The 20,919-nt window shown below is 41.7% G+C and overlaps 1 protein-coding gene across 1 annotated transcript in view; it reads left to right on the top strand.

Moving 5' to 3' along the window:
* Positions 1-20,919, top strand: part of LOC103473501 (netrin receptor UNC5D-like) — a 231,486-nt gene that overhangs the window by 137,151 nt on the left and 73,416 nt on the right. Inside the window, exons 3-4 of the mRNA XM_017307716.1 lie at positions 18,740-18,883; positions 19,106-19,209. Of these exons, the coding sequence (XP_017163205.1) occupies positions 18,740-18,883; positions 19,106-19,209 (248 nt within the window). The remainder of the gene's footprint in view (positions 1-18,739; positions 18,884-19,105; positions 19,210-20,919) is intronic.

Genomic DNA, 20,919 nt, shown 5'->3' with positions numbered 1-20,919 from the left:
TGTCAATCGGGAGATATTAGCATTAGCACCTAGCATGTGCTCCAGTTCTCCAACCCGATCTCTCCCCAGTGGAACGAATAACAAAAGGGCCTGCGCTAACGTACCTGTCAATCGGGAGATATTAGCATTAGCACCTAGCATGTGCTCCAGTTCTCCAACCCGATCTATAGAAAATAATAGTTAGCATGCATCAAATGATATAAAGGTGTAATAGCAACTCAAATAAAAATATCCAAACACTTATCATTAATACAGAAGGAAAAATAAACATTTGAACAATATAAATGAAAGGATTACAATAGATTATAAAACTTGCCTCTCCCCAGTGGAACGAATAACAAAAGGGCAGAGGAAATTAATAACTTAATATTTATAATAGTCCTGGAGCACAGACATATCATGTCTATGTCCTGGAGGACCCTGAACAAAAGAAGAAGAAAATAAGGCGGAGTTGGAGGACCAAACCCCTTATAGTAGACACAGAGGAACACAACAACAGTCAAGTAGAAGCAGACAAATACATGAAAGAACACATTTTGTGGAAATATACAACTATTAATATAGACCCAGTTACACATAGCCATATTAGAATATTGTTGAAAATTTCAGCATCTCAATGCACTATGGAAAATACATAATGTAGGATAATAACACAAAGATTGATGTATTTAAGCCTTTATTACAGTTAGTTATGATGATTTTCCGCTTTCGGGTAACATTTAAAACTGGAATATCACAATAGAGAAAAACAATTCAGTCTTTTTAATACCTGCTTAAATTGTTTTTTTAAACCCATCTGACAAGACTCATCAAAATGTATATTCTAATTTATGACTGTTACTGTAGTTTCTGTGTAAATGTATCAATTCTTGTCATACTGCTGCTGTCTAGTGCTGAAATTTGTTTAGTTTGGATCACTGAAATATTTGTGCAAAACTGCACCGCCAGTTTTGCTGTACGATAATTCAGAAACAGATATGACTTTTTGCTTAATAAAAACAGGCTAAAGAATTAGTAAATTCACCCACTGCTAACTCTTCATCATTATTATTATTATTTTAAATAGAAACAATAATTGAAAAATGGAGGAACAAAATGAAGAACAGTTGGAACCTCTAATTGTGCGGATTTTTCAGCGTGAGGTCTTGGTGTGATGTGAGTCAACAGTATGTCTCCTGAACTGACATAATGTCAGATTTAATTTAGTTCCCTTATGCGTGGGAAAAAGTCTGTAGTTACTCTGCAGCCGCTCATTCCTGTTTGGACGTCAATATGAACACGGTGCGTTTCTTTTCACAGTGGAGTTGATCAATACTTAACATTTTAGACCGAGTTTGATTAAATGCAAATTTATCCGGCATGTATTTTATTTTATTTTTTTAGATTTGACCAGAATCAACCAAAATATTGCATCACACTGGTACAGAAACTGCGATAGTCCTGAGATGTTCTCTTGAAACTTTACTTTGACATTAGCTAAACATGCTAGCTGAACATAAAGACTTCTTCTTAAACTGCTTTAATTAGTTTTGCTGGGAATGGAAAAACAACAAAATATGAGATATTCTGTTAAACTAAAAACAATGTTAGTTTCCAAGTTGCAAATTCAATCCTGAAGAAAATGTTTTGTATTGCTCAATTCATGATTAGCTGTTAGCAACGCCTCCATGTCTCTTATGTTAGCAGGTTTTTTATCCATTCATCCTTTATTTAAACACACCCGTCTATGCAGTACCTGTCTCCAGACACAGAGTACACACTGTCAGTCCATCCATCATCAGTCTATCAGAGAACAAATTTAGTTTTCTATGAACAGATTTTTGTGACATGTTTTTCTTTTAAATTTATTTTCACAGAAAGCAGCATAATGCTAATATGATATAAATACTTTCAATTTAGGTGTTTTATTACAGCCCCTAGATTTTTTTTTTTTACATTTTGCCACATCAAGCTTAGGCTATTTTGAAAAGTAGAATAATAGGCAAAAGTTTTAGTCTGTTGATGGTCAAAGATAATTGAGCCACACATCAAAAGTCTTTCAGATGTAAGTGCAGCCAAAGAAAGCATTGACTTTTTGAACTGTGGGCTGATTACCGATGCAAGGCAAACTTTCCAGATTTCTATTTGCTTAAGAGGTTTAAAGAAAAGGTTTATTGCTGTAAACACTGTATTGCACTTTGATAAGTGCTAAGTGCTGCAGTTCTCAAGTCGCAGTTTTTAAAACAAAAAAGAAATCAGCCTTCCGTGTTTTAATGTAGAGTTCTGTGAGACTTGTGGCCAAGAAACAACATTAAAGCTAAAACATAATTTGTGTTTTATGAATTCTATTAACGACAAAGTAAAATAGTAATTTGTTTCCATTGTCTAGCTCAGTTTAAACTGCTGTTTTTGTCCTAATGATTCTTGTTCCAGTTTTTCTTGGTGTGTTTACAACTGTCTCGGACGAGTTACTCTGTAATGCATACACTAAATTACTGCTAGCGGCAAGAGCCTTTGCAGGGAGTTTAAAACTTCTGAAAAATCAGGACTGGCAGTAATGCAGGTTCCTACATAAACCTAAATTAAACTTTCTTGTTTAATGTTAACTGTATCCAGTGACTTCATGTGAAATGTAACATGAATTATGGACAGAGGTGGAAAGCCCGGCGCTTCGAGCTCTGGAAAATACTTGCATGCAAACAAAGTAACTTGTAGCACCCTCTCATTTAAATTCATTTTAAAATACTGCACCCTTCCTGCAAACTCAGCTTGAGAACACATTTTAGTGATTATTATTAAAACAGAAATGCGCTTCTTATTGTGCAAATATTTACCCCAGAGAGTTCGATGTACTGCAGCAGACTCTCTGACCACCTCCGCCCCCAGTGTCTCTACTGATAATTCAGCCAATATAGCTGGAACAAATATCACCACAAGTGGAGTAATAGACAGAGACAGAGAGAGAAAGAGCGAGAGAGAGGGGAAAAAAGAGTTTTAAGTAGAATCAGCCTTGATCTATCCTTAGAGCCTATAGTAGCTTAGTTTGGACTATTATCTGAATCTCGGAGGAATCAGGTGAATGAGGTGCTGCAGCAGCAGGAAGTCAGAAGCTGCTGTATCCTGATGTGCTCAACCTAAAGCCATTAAGATTTGAGCTTCCACAATTTGAAGTTGGAAATCTAATTTTTGTGAAACGGATCTGATGGGCACTCGTAGAAAAAGAGTTTGCACAATTGCATTTGCGTAGGAAGATGGTCAGTCTAGGACAAATGTGTTGGTTTGCTTCCACAAAACAACAAAACAAAAACAAAACAATGTTGCTATGTTATCCTGATATAGTGCTACTAATCATATGAGCCAAGTTTCATCCTGGTAAATAATATAACAGCCCTGACCTTAAATGGTACATTTACAGGTGATAGTTGGACAAATTGAGTCTCTTGCACATATAGCACTACACTACCTCTATTTATTTTGCATAAAGTGCAGACATATTGTTGTTAGCTTGAACTGCTAGTTTCCAGTCTTCAACCAGAACCTGGGTTCGTTGAGTTTGACATTATTCCCACCTTCAAGTTAAGTATGATTGTTAAAATGTTCTTTTTAGTAATATCTGTTTGAGGCAAACCTAATTCTGCATCTTTTTGACTTGTTCAGCCTGTTAGCTTTACATTGTAGTTAATTAATTATCTCCTGAATAGTTAATTCTAAAATTTCCTCTCAACTTTACTAAAGGCTGCCAGGCTACCACCAGCAATACTCTTACCACCCACTCAAATCCTAATGAGGCTTTTGCAGCAACACACGTCTCTCTCTTATACCATGAATGTAATCTTACCGACGCTGCTATCATTTTTGATGCACAAATTTTTATAGCATCATGTTACTTATGTTACTTTCATTTTTTGTTTTCAAAATTAAGTATCAAGTACTGGAACTTATTAAATATAAATATTTTTTTAGAATCTGAAAAACAGCTAGAGGTGAGGTTGATGGCTGGTACATTTTCATGAGCACAAAATGAATGTCTGCATGGCATAGAGTGAGATTATGTGATCATTGTGCCGTTACACGTTGCCACTTGGGTATTTTTTTTGCAATAAATATGGTGTTTCAGAGTGATGACAGTCATGCTGCTGAATGACTCAGGCTGGTTTAGCTGGTGATCACTGTCCATGATGCAGTGTCACATTCAGAGAAAGGCAATTCTGCACCACTATTTATCTTATGTTGCTAAATATCCTACATTTGTTATGTGTTGCAGTGAGATCTGCACAGGTTTAGAAAACAGAAAACAGACCATAACATTCTGAACACAAACTGCTTAGACTTTTACCTTCATGCCGGTGCTACAGGGCTCTAATTGCAGAAATGATCCACCAGAGACACAGTGGAACCAAAGTCAAATTTCTTGTTTCTGTGCTCAAGCTTGTCCAAAAAAGCTGATTCTGATCAGAGATTCTGAGAGAGAGAGAGCAGAGGGACGACTGAAATATACTGTATTAAAAAAAGAAATGTAATCCTCTGAGCTTTAAAAAAAAAAAGACGAAATTGATACTATCTTCATATTTGTCCCCAAGGTATCATTTATAACGACCAGAAAAATCAAATCAGCACTCAAAGCAATATGCAGTCATCAAGACAACATTTCTTCATAGCATCACTGCTGCTATATGAAAAACATTTACATATTTAACAATGTCTGTTTATCTTGGCCTTTTGTGAGAAATATTTGGGAATAAAAGTGCTTTCCTCCTTTTCAAATGAAAGAAAAAAAAATCATTTAAGGAGCCCCTTGTTAACGGAGCATTGTTATGTAAGAGTGAGTCAGCATAAAATGCCAATGACAAATATTTTATTGTACTTCAGTCGTATGCACACTCTTAAGCAAATCCATAGGTAGACATGTGCCTTCCAGCACTCAGGTAAAATTTGTGTTGTTTCACGTTAGCAGCCATATGCTGAAGCAGAATAAAGTGGATTCTTTCTAAAACGATATGATTATCTCCAGTGTTTTCACCCTGTGCTGACTCATTATTACTTGAATCTATTTTTGTAATAATCTGTATTATAAAAAACTTTAACTGAACATACCTCCGCCTACTAAATAGAGGTAAGACTAAGTTTCTTGGTATGTGTTAAATATGTATCAGTAGGCATTTCTGGTGTACATGTTACACATTAGATGTGTTTTGGTTTCAGGGAAACTTGCTGCAATTGTCTGTAGTTTTATTGTGAAGTGATTTAGTTGCCATGAAAATTGAATAGCTTTTAAATATCAACAACAAAATAAGTAAATGCTGTCAATTTGTACATTTTCTGGCAGAAACGGTTGTTACTGGGCTGTTCAGGGCATCTTCAAATTCAGTACAGCTACATTTCTACAGCTGTGGGTTTTTGCAATTATCCAAGCCTTTTGGAAAGAGGCTGAGCCAGATATCCTATTGGCTTATCACTATACTGATTCAGCCCTCTCTTCAGGAAAACAACTCACTCCTTCGAATTATCCCAGGGATAAGTATTTAAAGACTGAATCAATCAGTTAGCTCTGGATTGTTGGAAGGCCTTCCGAAAAGATCCACAAAAACAAAAACATCCTGGCAGCGTATTTCTCGCTGCGACTCGCACCAGGAGATAGTGCTGCGAGAGGGCTAAAAGATGGAAATGAGTGATACAACTCAAGAGATTATCAAAGGGCAGACGGAGAGAAAAGAAGAGAGGAAGGGTGGTGGAACAGAGGGGATATCTGTGCCTTTAGGCTCCGGCTGCAAGGTTGATACCCTGATGGAGAGATAAGAGAAAGAGGGAATAATAGGAGAAAGAGGACGTAGGAAACAGAAGTTGATGGAGGAGTGAAAGAGAGGCTGAAAACGATACCACGCCGGTCGTCTCGAGACGGGGGGAAGAGATCGAGCTCCAGTAGATTTTAGAGATAAGGAGATAGTGATTGAGGTAAGCGTGTGAATGCAGGGTGGGTAGAGGAAGTGTGGATGTCTATTCCTGTTGATGGCCCGTCAAACCATGTGTATTCTGATCCTCGAACTCTGCGAGATATCATCAACTCTGCTTGAACTCGCAGCGCAGAGGGGAGAAGAGAGAGGTGAAAACCAGTCGGGGAGAATTGAGATGCCCCCGAGGGCTCCGTGTCACAAACTGTTAGTTAGAGAAATGGAAATGAAATAAATTAAGTGGCCCACTGAGTAAAAGCTACTTGCATATGCACAAGTACGCCCTAATAGGCAAACATGCCGCTTTTAGAAAAACATAAACAAGCCAGCTGAGGAGAAAGCCTCGGATGAGAACTTGTAGCAGTTTAGTGGTTGAATTATCATGATTTTTTATTTTTATTTTTTTTTATGCGTGGAGCGCCGTGCCTTCTTCGGTGCTGGGATTTAGCATGATAAACACAGCTGGGACCAGACTGATGATGTTGCTGGGAGCATGCTACGCTTGTCTAGGAGGGCTCGTCTGTGTCTGGCCCCCGGCCAATGCTCTCTCACACACACACACACACACACACAGCACAGCACAGTGTCACATCACACAAACATTTTCCTAAAGCTGGGTTCACATCGGACAGACCCTCTCCAAAAGCTACATCCATCCGCTTCAACCCGGCTGCCCACGCCGTGTCACCCGTTATGTGTACAGCCGCCTCGAGAGGATCCCTCAGACAAACACAATCCCACTCCTCTGCTGTGGAGTTAAACGCGGCGAAGAGACAGACATGACCGAGCTGGGCCGGACCAAGACAGAGGATTGGATCAAGCCACTTGTAGCTGGCAACGCTCGGCTCTCTCAGGGCCTCTTCATCAAGTGAGCCAAGGCAAAAAACAAAAGAAAAAACAATGGGCCAGAGCTGGGAGGGAGACACAACGGGGAGAGGCAAAGGGAAAAGAGACAGAGTAGCATAAGATGATAAGTGAACATCAGCCTCTCTACGTCTCTTTTTTTTGGACTCTTTTATAGAGACACATGAAAAGACATGATTGAATGAGCAAGTGGAACCTACTCCACCTCGAGGTTTGCTGTCAAGGCTTTGCGGCGCTCCGTCATGAGCCGCTGTAATGAGCCTAAAGGGAAGGCAGGAGAGGAAAAGAGGTGGAAGAAAATAAACAAGCGACGAGGGAGAAACTTGTGGCGGGAGCCGAATCGATGTTTTCATTCTTGAATGCAGAAAAGTGTCCATTAACAGCAGCAGGGCCGAGCAGCTGTTGGATCATCGCTCCAGCACGCTGTCACTGACTGTCCTTTTGGGTTGCTTGGAAAAAAAGAAAGGCCGGGGTTCTTTGATCTCCACCAAAAAGCGAAGGAATCTGGGAGTCGAGCTGTTCTTTGGGTTTTGCTCCATTGTTTACCTTCAGACAGCAGGAACCTTTCTTCAGCCCTCTTTGTTCTCTTTGTGTCATTTTATTTTGACCCAGAAGTGACTCTGGTACCAACGCGTTTGTACTCATGATGTCTTTAATTTCACTATCAAAAATGAAAATCTCATTGAGAGAAAACACAAACCATTGTGTAACCTTTTTCTTTTTCAAAGAAAAAAACTATATAGCTGGTCTGCTATGCTAGGATTCATAAACTATCCACTTTCATAAACTCAAACTATGTCCTAGGGAATTATTGGGGTTTGCATTAAACTAAAACATTTCTGTGTACAGTTTTATAGTTTTCCAGGAATCTGCAGTCAGAAAAGTCATGTCTCATTTTATGCATCTTTCATGTCATTATTTATCATGATCATCATCATAATTCTGCATGAGAAGAGCCAGCTGCTGTAAATCCAGATGTAAACAATCTTAGAAAAGCTTGTGAAGGGCATCACATCATCCAAACCGACTCCTCTACAGAAGTTGCAGTTGGCTTTCTTAGTTTTGTCACAAAACTGTTGGTTTCCATTGCTCAACCATTTTAAAATGCATCCATATATTAAAGCATACATTATTACTCCCGTAAATCTGCATACACTGAAGAGGAACATTGACATCACACAACTTCCAATTTATAAAATTGGATTGTAAAATCCATAATTGTGTCCTGTAGAGTCAGTAGAACCAAAAGTATCAACTATCTGCAAATAACTACATTGCTATCCGATTACCATGGCTGATCTCACTGTTAATATATAATAATACAAAGAATGATGTTCAAGTTTTAAGACAGCAAATAATAATCAATATTTAAAGATCCATATTTTCTTAAAAGTAAATATTGACTACTTCAATGCTTTTTGAAAGCTTAACAAAAAATATTCACATGGACTTTAACATGTCAGACAAGAGACATTTGTTTTTTTAGTCTCATGACCTTATATATTCACCATGTTTTGGAGATTTCTGGTGGGTAGAGTCAGGGCTGTGCTCCACTGATCACATGTTGAAGAGAACATGTGGTAAAGCAGTTTTTGAAATTACAAAAATCATATTTAAAGTGCTCATATGAACTATGATATCTTACATAATAAAGTTCTTGCTTCTTAATGGTGACTGAAGAATATTTGTTTTGAAAATCCTCACTTAAATTTGAACATTCCAGCTATCTTTGCAACAGAAGTTATCATTTTCATCACTAATGTTACAGAATCCATCCATCCATCCATCCATCCATTTTCTTCCGCTTATCCGGGGTCGGGTCGCGGGGGCAGCAGCTTCAGAAGGGAGGCCCAGACTTCCCTCTCCCCAGCCACTTCTTCCAGCTCCTCCGGGGGAATCCCAAGGCGTTCCCAGGCCAGCCGAGAGACGTAATCCTTCCAGCGTGTCCTGGGTCTTCCCCGAGGCCTCCTCCCGGTGGGACGTGCCCGGAACACCTCACCAGGGAGGCGTCCAGGAGGCATCCTTACCAGATGCCCGAGCCACCTCAACTGGCTCCTCTCGACGTGGAGGAGCAGCGGCTCTACTCTGAGTCCCTCCCGGATGACCGAGCTTCTCACCCTATCTCTAAGGGAGAGCCCAGCCACCCTGCGGAGGAAACCCATTTCGGCCGCTTGTACCCGTGATCTCGTTCTTTCGGTCATGACCCAAAGCTCATGACCATAGATGAGGGTGGGAACGTAGATCGACCGGTAAATCGAGAGCTTCGCTTTTTGGCTCAGCTCTCTCTTCACCACGACGGACCGGTACAGCGCCCGCTTCACAGTAGACGCTGCCCCAATCCGCCTGTCGATCTCCCGCTCCCTTCTTCCCTCATTCGTGAACAAGATCCCCAGATACTTAAACTCCTCCACTTGAGGCAGGACGACCCCCCTGACCCGGAGAAGGCACTCTACCCTTTTCCGGCTCAAGACCATGGCCTCGGATTTGGAGGCACTGAGCCTCATCCCGGCCGCTTCACACTCGGCTGCGAACCGCTCCAGTGAGAGCTGCAGATCACGTTCCGATGAAGCCAACAGGACCACATCATCCGCAAAAAGCAGAGATGCGATCCTAAGGCCACCAAAACGGATCCCCTCAACACCTCGGCTGCGCCTAGAAATTCTGTCCATAAAAGTAATGAACAGAATCGGTGACAAAGGGCAGCCTTGGCGGAGTCCAACTCTCACCGGAAACGAGCCCGACTTACTGCCGGCAATGCGGACCAGACTCTGACACCGGTCATACAGGGACCTGACAGCCCGTATCAAAGGGCCCGGTACCCCATACTCCCGGAGTACCCCCCACAGGGCCCCCCGAGGGACACGGTCGAACGCCTTCTCCAAGTCCACAAAACACATGTAGACTGGTTGGGCGAACTCCCATGCACCCTCCAGGACCCCGCTGAGGGTGTAGAGCTGGTCCAGTGTTCCACGACCAGGACGAAAACCACACTGCTCTTCCTGAATCTGAGGTTCGACTATCCGACGGACCCTCCTCTCCAGGACCCCTGAATAGACCTTACCAGGGAGGCTTAAGAGTGTGATCCCCCTGTAATTGGAGCACACCCTCCGGTCCCCCTTTTTAAACAGGGGGACCACCACCCCAGTCTGCCAGTCCAGGGGAACTGCCCCCGATGTCCATGCGATATTGCAGAGTCGCGTTAGCCAACACAACCCCGCAACATCCAGAGCCTTAAGGAACTCCGGGCGGATCTCATCCACCCCCGGGGCCCTGCCACCGAGGAGCTTTTTGACCACCTCGGCGACCTCGTCCCCAGAGATTGGAGAGCCCAGCCCAGAGTCCCCATGCTCAGCTTCCTCAACAGAAGGCATGTTGGTGGGATTGAGGAGGTCTTCGAAGTATTCCGCCCACCGGCCCACAACGTCCCGAGTTGAGGTCAGCAGCGCACCATCCCCACTATAAACAGTGTTGGTGCTGCACTGCTTCCCCCTCCTGAGACGCCGGATGGTGGACCAGAATCGCCTCGAAGCCGTACGGAAGTCTGTCTCCATGGCCTCTCCAAACTCCTCCCACGCCCGAGTTTTTGCCTCAGCGACAACCCGAGCCGCATGCCGTTTCGCCCGCCGGTACCCATCAGCTGCTTCTGGAGTCCCACAGGCCAAAAAGGCCCGGTAGGACTCCTTCTTCAGCTTGACAGCATCCCTCACCGAAGGTGTCCACCAACGGGTTCGAGGGTTGCCGCCGCGACAGGCACCAACAACCTTGCGGCCGCAGCTCCGATAGGCCGCCTCGGCAATGGAGGTACGGAACATGGTCCACTCAGACTCAATGTCCCCCACCTCCCCCGGAACGTGTTCGAAGTTCTGCCGGAGATGAGAGTTGAAGCTCCGTCTCACAGGGGACTCCGCCAGACGTTCCCAGCAGACCCTCACTATACGTTTGGGCCTGCCAGGTCTGACCGGCTTCCTCCCCCACCACCGGAGCCAACTCGTCACCAGGTAGTGGTCAGTGGACAGCTCCGCACCTCTCTTCACCCGAGTGTCCAAGACATACGGCCGCAAATCCGATGAGACGATGACAAAGTCAATCATCGAACTGCGGCCTAGGGCGTCCTGGTGCCAAGTGCACATATGGACGCCCTTATGCCTGAACATGGTGTTCGTGATGGACAATCCGTGACGAGCACAGAAGTCCAACAACAGAACACCGCTTGGGTTCAGATCGGGGGGGCCGTTCCTCCCAACCACGCCTCTCCAGGTCTCACTGTCATTGCCCACGTGAGCGTTGAAGTCTCCCAGTAGAACAAGGGAGTCCCCAGGAGGGGCACTCTCCAGTACCCCCTCTAAGGACTCCAAGAAGGGTGGGTAATCTGAACTGCCGTTCGGCCCGTAAGCACAAACAACAGTCAGAACCCGTCCCCCCACCCGTAGGCGGAGGGAGGCTACCCTCTCGTTCACCGGGGTGAACCCCAACGTACAGGCGCCCAAATGGGGGGCAACAAGTATGCCCACTCCAGCCCGGCGCCTCTCACCGTGGGCAACTCCAGAGTGGAAGTACGTCCAGCCCCTCTCAAGGAGACTGGTTCCAGAACCAGAACCATGCGTCGAGGCTATTTCTAGCCGGAACCTCTCAGCCTCGCACACTAGCTCCGGCTCCTTCCCCACCAGAGAGGTGACGTTCCACGTCCCAAGAGCCAGCTTCTGCAGCCGAGGATCAGACCGCCAGGGTCCCCTCCCTTGGCTGCCGCCCATAGCACAATGCACCCGACCCCTTTGGCCCCTCGGACAGGTGGTGAGCCCATCGGAAGGGTGTTACAGAATCAATCTGTATATAAATAACAGAAGAAAATCCATCCATCAGTGTGGCATCAGACTCGCACAGCGGTGTCTGGAAATTGAAAGCTGCATGTTGAAATTTGACGTTGATCATAATGTGGCCTGACGTTTGTTGATGTGTGCTTCCTGGACGTTGACAGGGAAAGGAGAGAGTGAAACATTGTGATTGTGCAATTATAGAAGTTATCATAAAACAGCAGAATTTAATCTGCAGACCAAGAACGGTACAGAAGAAGTTGTATTTGAAATTTCTGTTTTTGTGTTATTTGTTTTGTGATTTATTTATTTTTTTGTCTTCATGTTTGTTTTTCTTTATGCATTTCAGTGCAGTTCAGTTCCTTCATTGTCCCCCAAGGGGGAAATTTGTTTTGCAGCCAGGCATTTGAAGCATACAGCACAACATAAAAGTGCATGAGCAGTGTTAAAAACAGACATTTCATCAAGGTATAAAAATAAATTATAAGGTTTTAAAAAGTTCTCATTCTGGTTGGACTGTGATTCATTAGCAACCATGTAGCTGAAATCTAATCTCTGTTCAACAAAAAACTGTACACCATTTGATATTATACCGACATCTTTGCTTACTCACTTGACATGTTTTCTTTTATTGCATAATATGTGTATAATATGGAATTTTATTTTCATTTTGCGTATGAATTTAAATACTGTCTACACCAAATCTCTACATCTTTTCCCTCATTCCAAATTTGTCACTTTCAACAGTATAGAGTTGCTTTCCTCAGATATCCTGCTTTGTTTGGGAAGGTGTGAAAGCATATCCAATCTCTGCCGGAGCCAAAACAAGCAAAATCTGGGCCACCTGAAAATGTAGGTTGTGCTTTGCATTCAGATGAACCGTGGAACGGTTCTCTGTTAGTGTGTAATGCAGAACTATCCCGTGAACAGAAAGAAAGAAAGTGAACCCGAGGGAGGAAGTGACAAATGACATAAAAACATAGTTTTGTTCTCAAAACTCTGAAATCCTTGTTCCTTGGTTCTGTGACGGCGTCACCATAGCAACACGTCACAGCCTCTTTTACCTGCATTCAACATGTTGTGTAGCTCATTGTCTCACCTTCATGGTCTCTTACTAGGCAGCTTCTTATAATAGCGCTCCTAGCTAGCTGCTGAAGCTGTATCCAGGTGGTTTACTCCAATTTTAAGAGTTCATCATAAACGTGAACTGAACCTGAAGAAGGTTGGAAAGTTTTTGACACTTTCCGCCCAATAGGGCAAAGTCCACTGAACCATCCTGGTGTGAAAGAGCCCAAAGTCTGGCCTGCATTTTCCATCATCTCAGGGACCATTGGAATGCAGTTTGATCAGGGCAAATGTGGAAGAGCCTGTTTCATTTATGTCTGTCCACCCATAGTTTGTTTTTCCAGATTCTGTCCAGGTCTTACCACAAAGCTACTACTACAGGTCTCCTAGATTTACTGAGGTGTTTTGTCAACGATCTACAAGTGTTTTCGGAAACACTGTATTTGAAGGGGTGTGCGTAAGACTGACATGACACTATCATAAATATGACATAACATCTGTCATGAACATGAATGAGTCTGTGAATGTCTATGACTGTTGTCATGAAGTGTCATCGGGTAAATAATGACATTTTTAATACAAAGTTTTTTTTAATAGTTGCATTAAAAGTCAATTAAAAGTACCAACTTTGCATCAAAGTGTATAAATGTACCAAATACAAAGTTGTACTTTTAATGGACTTTTAATGCAACTATAAGCAACTTTGCATTAGAAATGTCATTATTTACCCAATGACACTTCATGACCACAGTCATACAGACGTCTTCAAGTTCATAACAAGTGTTATGTCATATTTATGACAGTGTCACATAAATCTTATGCGCATTCCTTCAAATAAAGTGCTACCGTGTTTTCTTTCAATGTGGGAAGTTTCAGTACATTCACCATCAGTTTCAACTTTAATGAGGGAGAGAAACAATGTAAGAGGATGCAGGTGTAAATTAGTTCTCACTTACATTAGATATTAGTACTTCCTGGAGTCGGCAGATTGGTGTACTTGCATGTTGCAGTGTGTACAGTTAGAGGGACTCATGCCCAAGAAAAACCTAAATCTGTTTGTTTTTGGCTGATCACTTTGAGCTAATGAGACTGAAGAAGAATCAATTTACAAACCTCATGAGGAAAGTCCTTATGACTAAAGAAGAAGTAACTAAATGGTCTCGCAATATGTTTGCTAAATCCATATTTAGTGACAAAGTTGTCAAAGCTACATTTAGTCCTGTTTATTAATTTGTCATGTTTTGTTTGTTTGGCAGACTTATACTGTGGTGTTTCTGTATACAGCAGGGAGATAATAGATTTTTTAAAAAAAAGAAGAAATACTTTCATATTGCTGGTGGAAATTTTGAGCAACAGCTGGCACTCTGACATAGAGGAAAATCCCATTTTTCCCCGTTCCTAGAAACCAATCTTATGTTTTTTATTTCCCCAAAGTTAAATCTGCTGTGCTCTCATTTAATCAGGCATGTTGATTATGACTAATTTGTTGCCGTGGCAAGGAGAGGCAGACGGAGGAGGGATTTTATTGTACATAATATTAGTAAGTCAGTGCGGAGGATTACAGTGTCTTCAGAGAACATTTCATTACTTCATTAGGCTCCCTCAGATAACCTTTCATTTCACATTAATAGTTTTCATTTAATCCCTGCCCATGTCTGAGCTGCTGCTTGCAATGTACGACATGAAGAGAAAAGCCTGTGGAGCGACTGCTCCTCTACAAGTGGAGGTCCAGGTGATTAAGGAGTAAACTTCAAGGGGCCGCCGTTTCCATCGAACTCGGAACAGCTGCTGGAACAGGATTTGTTAAGTCGGCTGCAATTTAGTGCCGGAATTTGTTTTTGTCTTGTAATTTCTAAGCATCGGCACTTTTGCTAATTCTTTTAGATTGATTTATCCCCGGTTCATAATCCCCACGGGCCAGATGTTACTCGAGCAGAGATGCAGTTTGTTCACCTTTCACAGCCACTTGCCAAACTCTCTTTTAGCAAAACCCAACCCTAAGTTGCTCCCGGTAGGGGACGGGCATTTTGCTCGACAGCTTTTATCTGAGTTTGAGGAACGTGCAAAACCCTGGAAAGCCCTAGTTAGAGGTTTTTGAGCAAATAATTAGTGTATCCACATTAATCGCATTCTATTACAGTGTCACGAAAATGTTCATCCATCCGAGTGATGAAGGTTTTTTTCGTATATTTTAACAGGCAAATTCTTGATCACCTTGGAAAACATTTATTGTATAATTTTGCTTTTGACGTGTGTGGGTGTCAGAAAACTAAGACAGAAACAGCTCTGTGAAAGATGTTAAATAAAAATGTAAACTAATTTCACAGGACAGCACCCAAAAAATTGTCTGGTGTTTTTCAGCTGTATAGGGTCATTTTGTTGTGCTGAATCCAAAATACCACATTGGCTTTGCTCAATCAGGTCAACCTTCTGAACTATGGAGTAAGATGAGATTCAAAACGCATGACTTCTTTCAAATGGATCAGTTTCCTCAGAATCTGGGATCCATGAGTGAAGAGCAGGAGGAGAGATTCAATCAGGACATAGAAGAGATGGAGAATTTTACACAATGAAGATATAATGTTCAATTTACATGTACTTACCCTTATCAGTGTTTATTATTCAGTTCACAGAAATCCAAGTTTGTAACATTTAATCAATACACTCTGTTGGAAAACAATTTTTTTCCTAAAACCTTTTTTTAATGAGAAATGAACTGATAATGTCACAAAAATGTCATCAATTTAGTTAGAAGGTCAAATTTCTCTAAATTGAATTAAAATAAAATCCTGGCCCGATTGATAAAAAATGGAAGTCATGATTGATTCAGCAGTGCAAATAGTCCTAATTCAGTTGAAAAAACATAGACAACTTCCAAAAAATATATTTTTTTTGTAACCCAGTGTAATTTAACTACAAGGAGGATCATCTGCGTTCGCTTTAGAAGTGTATTGACTCAAAAATGGACTGTGGGTGGAAGACAAAGACAGCCTTTCATCCACAACAGCATACATATTTAATGCAAATTTCTTACAACACTACCTGTAAGGCTTGGTGGTGATTGTGTAATAATTTGAAATAGGACTTTCTCTTGAATCTGCTGCTGGGTGAAATACTCTTTCTGTGTCCTAATATTGATTGTGAAAGATCAAATAAGTAAGGCATAAAACAAAAATGAACCTTCCAACAGGAAGACCATCTTTAGGAGTCAAACCATGATTATCAAATTCTGCAAACTGTCTACAAGGGCCTGTTTCTACCTGAAAGAGTAATTACTACTATTATATATAAATATTAAGGCAACAGTATATTATATTACATGCTGAATTGCAACTACCTGCTGAGGCTCAGATGGTTGTTTTACAGTTTTATTGAAATACATGTCAATGTAATAGTTGCACACACAAAAAAACAACCAGTTAAAAGTTGCGCTTTGTGTTCTGCTTTATTTGCCAGCTGTGTTTGACACTTCAAACGCTGCTAAGAGAAATTAAATTACATGCTAGCCATACTTGAAAACTTACAGGCAGCACAATGCCTATGATAAAAACAAGACAAAACAATTATTACCTGAAGCACATTGATTAAACCCTGCAGCAAGAACAGAAAATCCTTGAGTTGGGTTAAGCTCAAGCTTAAGATGTTTGAGCAAGTCAGCTGAGACTTGCAGTCTTTTACTTGAAGTAAATATTAAAGCAACATGAAGCCATTATTAAATCATAACGTCGTATTTGTTGTAATGCTAATCTACTCCGTAGATCAGGGGTGACAACAGATTCTGTCAGGCAGAATTTGTCTCTACTCAAAAGCGGAGGAAGCAGTTCCATGTCTGAACAAAAAACAATTCGGGGTGCTGTCAAGTAGAGTTAAATCACTTTATTTATAGACCCAAAGATAAAAACAACACAAGTAAATTACATGCTGATTTTGATTTTTGTCAAGTTTTTTCCAACTTTGTTTATGCTACAACACTCAAATTTCAGCATATTTTTATTGGGATTTTATGTAATAGACCAACACAAAGTAGTGCATATTATGAAGTGGAAAAATGAATGTTTTCAGAATCTTAGCACATCAGGAACAGAAATGTTCACTGTGTTCTTTGAAACATGACTCAGTCAGATCAGATGGAGAGCAACTGTGGACTTCAAGTCTTAAAACAGATTCTGAACTGGATTTGGTCAGGACTCTTTTTCCATTTATTGACGTTTAAGCTGCATGTTTCAAATATTTCTCTATATTTAACTGGATTTATCATCCAGTCACTCCGGAAGAAAAGCATAATGCTGCCTTACCATGTTTAAAGAGCCAGTATTATCTAAAATGGACTTTTTTGATATGTCCATTATCTTATGTTATTTCCTGATTGAAAACATAACTGGAGTGTTGACTTGATTCTTTCATGCATGCTTGAGAAACTCTTTAATCTCCCATGGCAACCATACAGCTGTGAAAAACGCGTGGTGGGACCTGGCTCCGCCTTCGAAGACGAAGCTCCTCCTCAAAGTTGCAGTTTCCAAACTTCTGAGCTTCTGCATCACAGAGCGGCCGTCCCCTGCCTCTCCCCCACTCAGCTCCTTCAGACTAGCCAGCAGCAATTAGCAAACAGCTGGTGGAACTGCACATGTGCTGGGCTCATGTTAGAAACTACTTCTCACTGGTAAAAATAGTAAAGAGTTAAAAGAGGAGCCATGTTGGGATGACTTCCTGAAGGTGGAGTCTCAGAAAGAACAGGAGTTTCTTAACAAGACAGTTGAAATTTCAAATTTTGTACCAAGTCAAATTTTTTTTAAGTTACATTTGATATATACAGCATTTTTATAACAACTGAAGGTAACATAGTTACTTGTTTGTGCCTTAAATGCCACTATGTGGCTGGAAAACACACAATACATAATAGGGATGATTTTGTCTGTTTTCAGTGGTAACACACCAGACATGCCACCTACACTGCAGAACACCACGTTCTGTTCACTGGGGTGGGCATTTGTTGTTTTCACCCCTCCATCTACCCCTCTCTAAATCCCCCCACTGTGCAGCCTTAATTGCATTCTCCGGGGAGTGATGAGTTTGGACACCAGACACTAAACATTAGCTATTCATAACTCCGTAGCACCATATTAAAAATCTGTTCAACTTGGCTGCCTGAAAACGCAGGATTCTGCAGGGCTAGTCGGAGAATCACAGGCATCTGTCGGAGGCTGCAATTTTCCTGGACACCAGTGAAACAGCCCCTATTATACAACACATTAATGGCCCAAGCCTGTCATGTTTTGTACATAGGCTGGCATTATTGAAATCCCCGGCTTTTTAAATTCCATTTTAATTCTCTTAGAAAATGTCCCTCTCATGCCTGGCTCATTACAGGCCGCATCACAGACAATAATGCGGATATTAGCGGACGACCCGCATGACTTCAGGTCAAAGTTCGGCTGGCGAAATTGAAAGGATTTGACGGGTATAGAAAGCGTTTGTGTACAGAAGCAGCTCTCAGTCGAGCCGTTTTGTTTTTCCTTCCCCACATCGTGAATTATGGTCTTTTTGAGATCTTTACAAAGAAAAAAAATGATTGATCACGCTCTCGCTCGCAACAATGAGAAGCTGATCTGCTCCTTTTCCCAATAATGCTTCTCCCGGAAATTAGTTATTGCCACTTCAGAATATATATCTCGCAGTGCGCAGAGAGTGAAAGATTTGAAACCCTACAAAGTAAAATCTATCCAGCACCAAGAAAAATCCACATTTTCTGGACAACAAAGCATTAAAAGACCAACAACAACAAAGGATTTAATTGTCAGAAACCAAGCGAACTCCTCCATGAGTTTTTGCCACATGAACTTAGAATGCAGGTTAAAAATGTCATCCAAACAAATTCCCAGAAGTTGATATGCCTTGACAAGCCAGGCTCTCCTCAGTTTGCTCCTGACAAATGGTAGATCTGTTTACTGTTGATAATCTTATCAAATCTGAGATTGACTCATCACCCTGTCTCCGCAAATCTCCATCTCTTTGACTCATCGACCCACAGACGTAATGAAAGCTAATCTGAGCCATCGTTCATTTGGTCCGCAGGGCTGAAGATCCGCGAAGTGATGATCAACGTGTCGCGTCAGCAGGTGGAGGACTTCCACGGCCCAGAGGACTACTGGTGTTTGTGCGTCGCCTGGAGTCACCTGGGGACCTCCAAGAGCCGCAAGGCAAGCGTCCGCATCGCCTGTAAGCGACGTCATCTCCCTTTGATTCCACGTTGACCTGACTGTGTTTGAAATCACTGTTTCTTTTTTTCCATGTCAAAACATATGATAACCGATATATTTTAAGGTCACAAAATATATCGCTTGTACAAATGTACAAGCGAACCATTTCCTGTTGCCTCCTAATGTGTGTGTGTGTGTGTGTGTGTGTTTTTTTATGTTGAATTTTCATTGTCTTTTCTAGACCTGAGGAAGAACTTTGAGCAGGACCCCCAGGGCACCGAGGTGCCTCTGAACGGCATGATTGTTCTGCACTGTCGTCCTCCAGAGGGAGTGCCAGTGGCTGAGGTGAGGGGCTGCTTGCTCTTCAAAGAAAGATCTTACCCTGTGTTGCCTTGAGAGCAGCTGTCATCTGTCTGGTTTACTTGTTGTTGTCACTAGAGAATCTGCTTTTGCTCTGCAGCTTCAACATATCAGAGACCCATCTGCACTTTGCATTTCAGTTCAGAGGGGGCTTTAGTTGTATGCCGAAGATTCAGATAATTTGAGCTTTTAGAGTTCTGTGTCCGTGTCAGGCATTAGTTGGATTGTGGGGGCTGATTTATATGTCTTTATACGTTGCAAAAGTATTCATCCACTGTGGAATTTCATGTGATAGATCCAAACAAGGTGGTTCATAATCGTCAAGAGAAAATTGATGCATGGTTTTGAAAATCCGAAAAGGGTGGCCGATGTTTCTATTCAGTCCCTCTGGGTTCAAACTTTTGCCGTTTCAGTTGCAAATGTTTTGTAATAAATATATCACAAGTAACTTTTCAGCAAGACATCTGCACTTCTTTCAAGTAATTAAGTGAATAACTGTTTAAGTGAATAATTTATTAACTTAAGCTACTTGTAAATCAGTGTACAAAGTTATTTGCACTAGAAACTGAACCAAAAATAATTGGTAAGATGTGGTGTTTTTGCAGTGCATTAGGTGATTTTAACACTTGAACATGTTTTGAGTTAAATCATTGGACTGTGGATTTGCTGACACTTTTTGAACTATTGACCACAAAGTTCTCTTCTGACTCTCTCTGACCTTCCTCCACACGTTTGCCATGTCTCTGACATGGCTTATGTCAACTAGCTGCGAATATGACTTTCTCTCAACAATCTCTTCCTTCCTGCCACTCCTCCATGAAAGGTCAGATTAATGGAGTGCACAACATATAGTCATCCCGTGAGCCGATCCCCCTCACTGAGCCGCGGATCTCCGAGTGACCTTGATCTTCTCGACTGGTTATCTGACTGATGCTCTCCTTGTCCAGGCTATCAGCTTAAGTGGACACCGTGTCTTGGTAGTTTTGCATTTGTCCCACACTCAATTCTATTTTTGGATGATGGATAAAACAGTGGTCCATTACACGTTCACATTCTGAGATATTTATTTTTAACCTAACCCTGGTTTGAACTTCGTTGCGACTTTCTCCCTGACCTGTCTGCAGCGTTTATTGCAGTGTTTCTCATGCAGGTTTGTAAACAGCTGAGATTAAATTGTGTGCAGTTGACCTCCAGCTACTGAGGGTCAGATTAGATTGACTTGATTTTATGTAGAGGAATCTAAATACTGAATACTATGGCACAATTCTTCTCATTTTTTACTTGTGAAATACAAAAAAAACAAAAGAACGCACACAGTTCATCATTTTCTTTCCACTTTACAGCTATTTGATGTGATTACTTTCAAAAATAATACATTGGAGGTTGTGGTTTTTAAAGTGGCAAAACGTAAGAATAAAAATGTGAAGAAGCATATTTTTCTTCTTGCAATTTTCGGTCTTAAAGGGGTGCATAATTGCCTGAGAACAAAAAATAAATAAAAAATCAGCTGTCACGGTCTTTTTAATTTCTACTATGAATACAAAATGAGGCTTTCGTGGACAGTCTCATTGAGTGGTGTGTGTTCTGCTGCCGCCGCTCGCTGATGCCGCTGTGTTCCTTCATGCAGAGGCTCAGCAGGGAAATATGTCAATATCAAAGCCTGTGTGCCCAGCCATCTGAAGCTTTCCATTTACT

Source organism: Poecilia reticulata, linkage group LG12 (assembly GCF_000633615.1).
Source record: "Poecilia reticulata strain Guanapo linkage group LG12, Guppy_female_1.0+MT, whole genome shotgun sequence".
Taxonomy (NCBI): Eukaryota; Metazoa; Chordata; class Actinopteri; order Cyprinodontiformes; family Poeciliidae; genus Poecilia; species Poecilia reticulata.
This window is presented reverse-complemented; position numbering and strand designations above follow the sequence as displayed.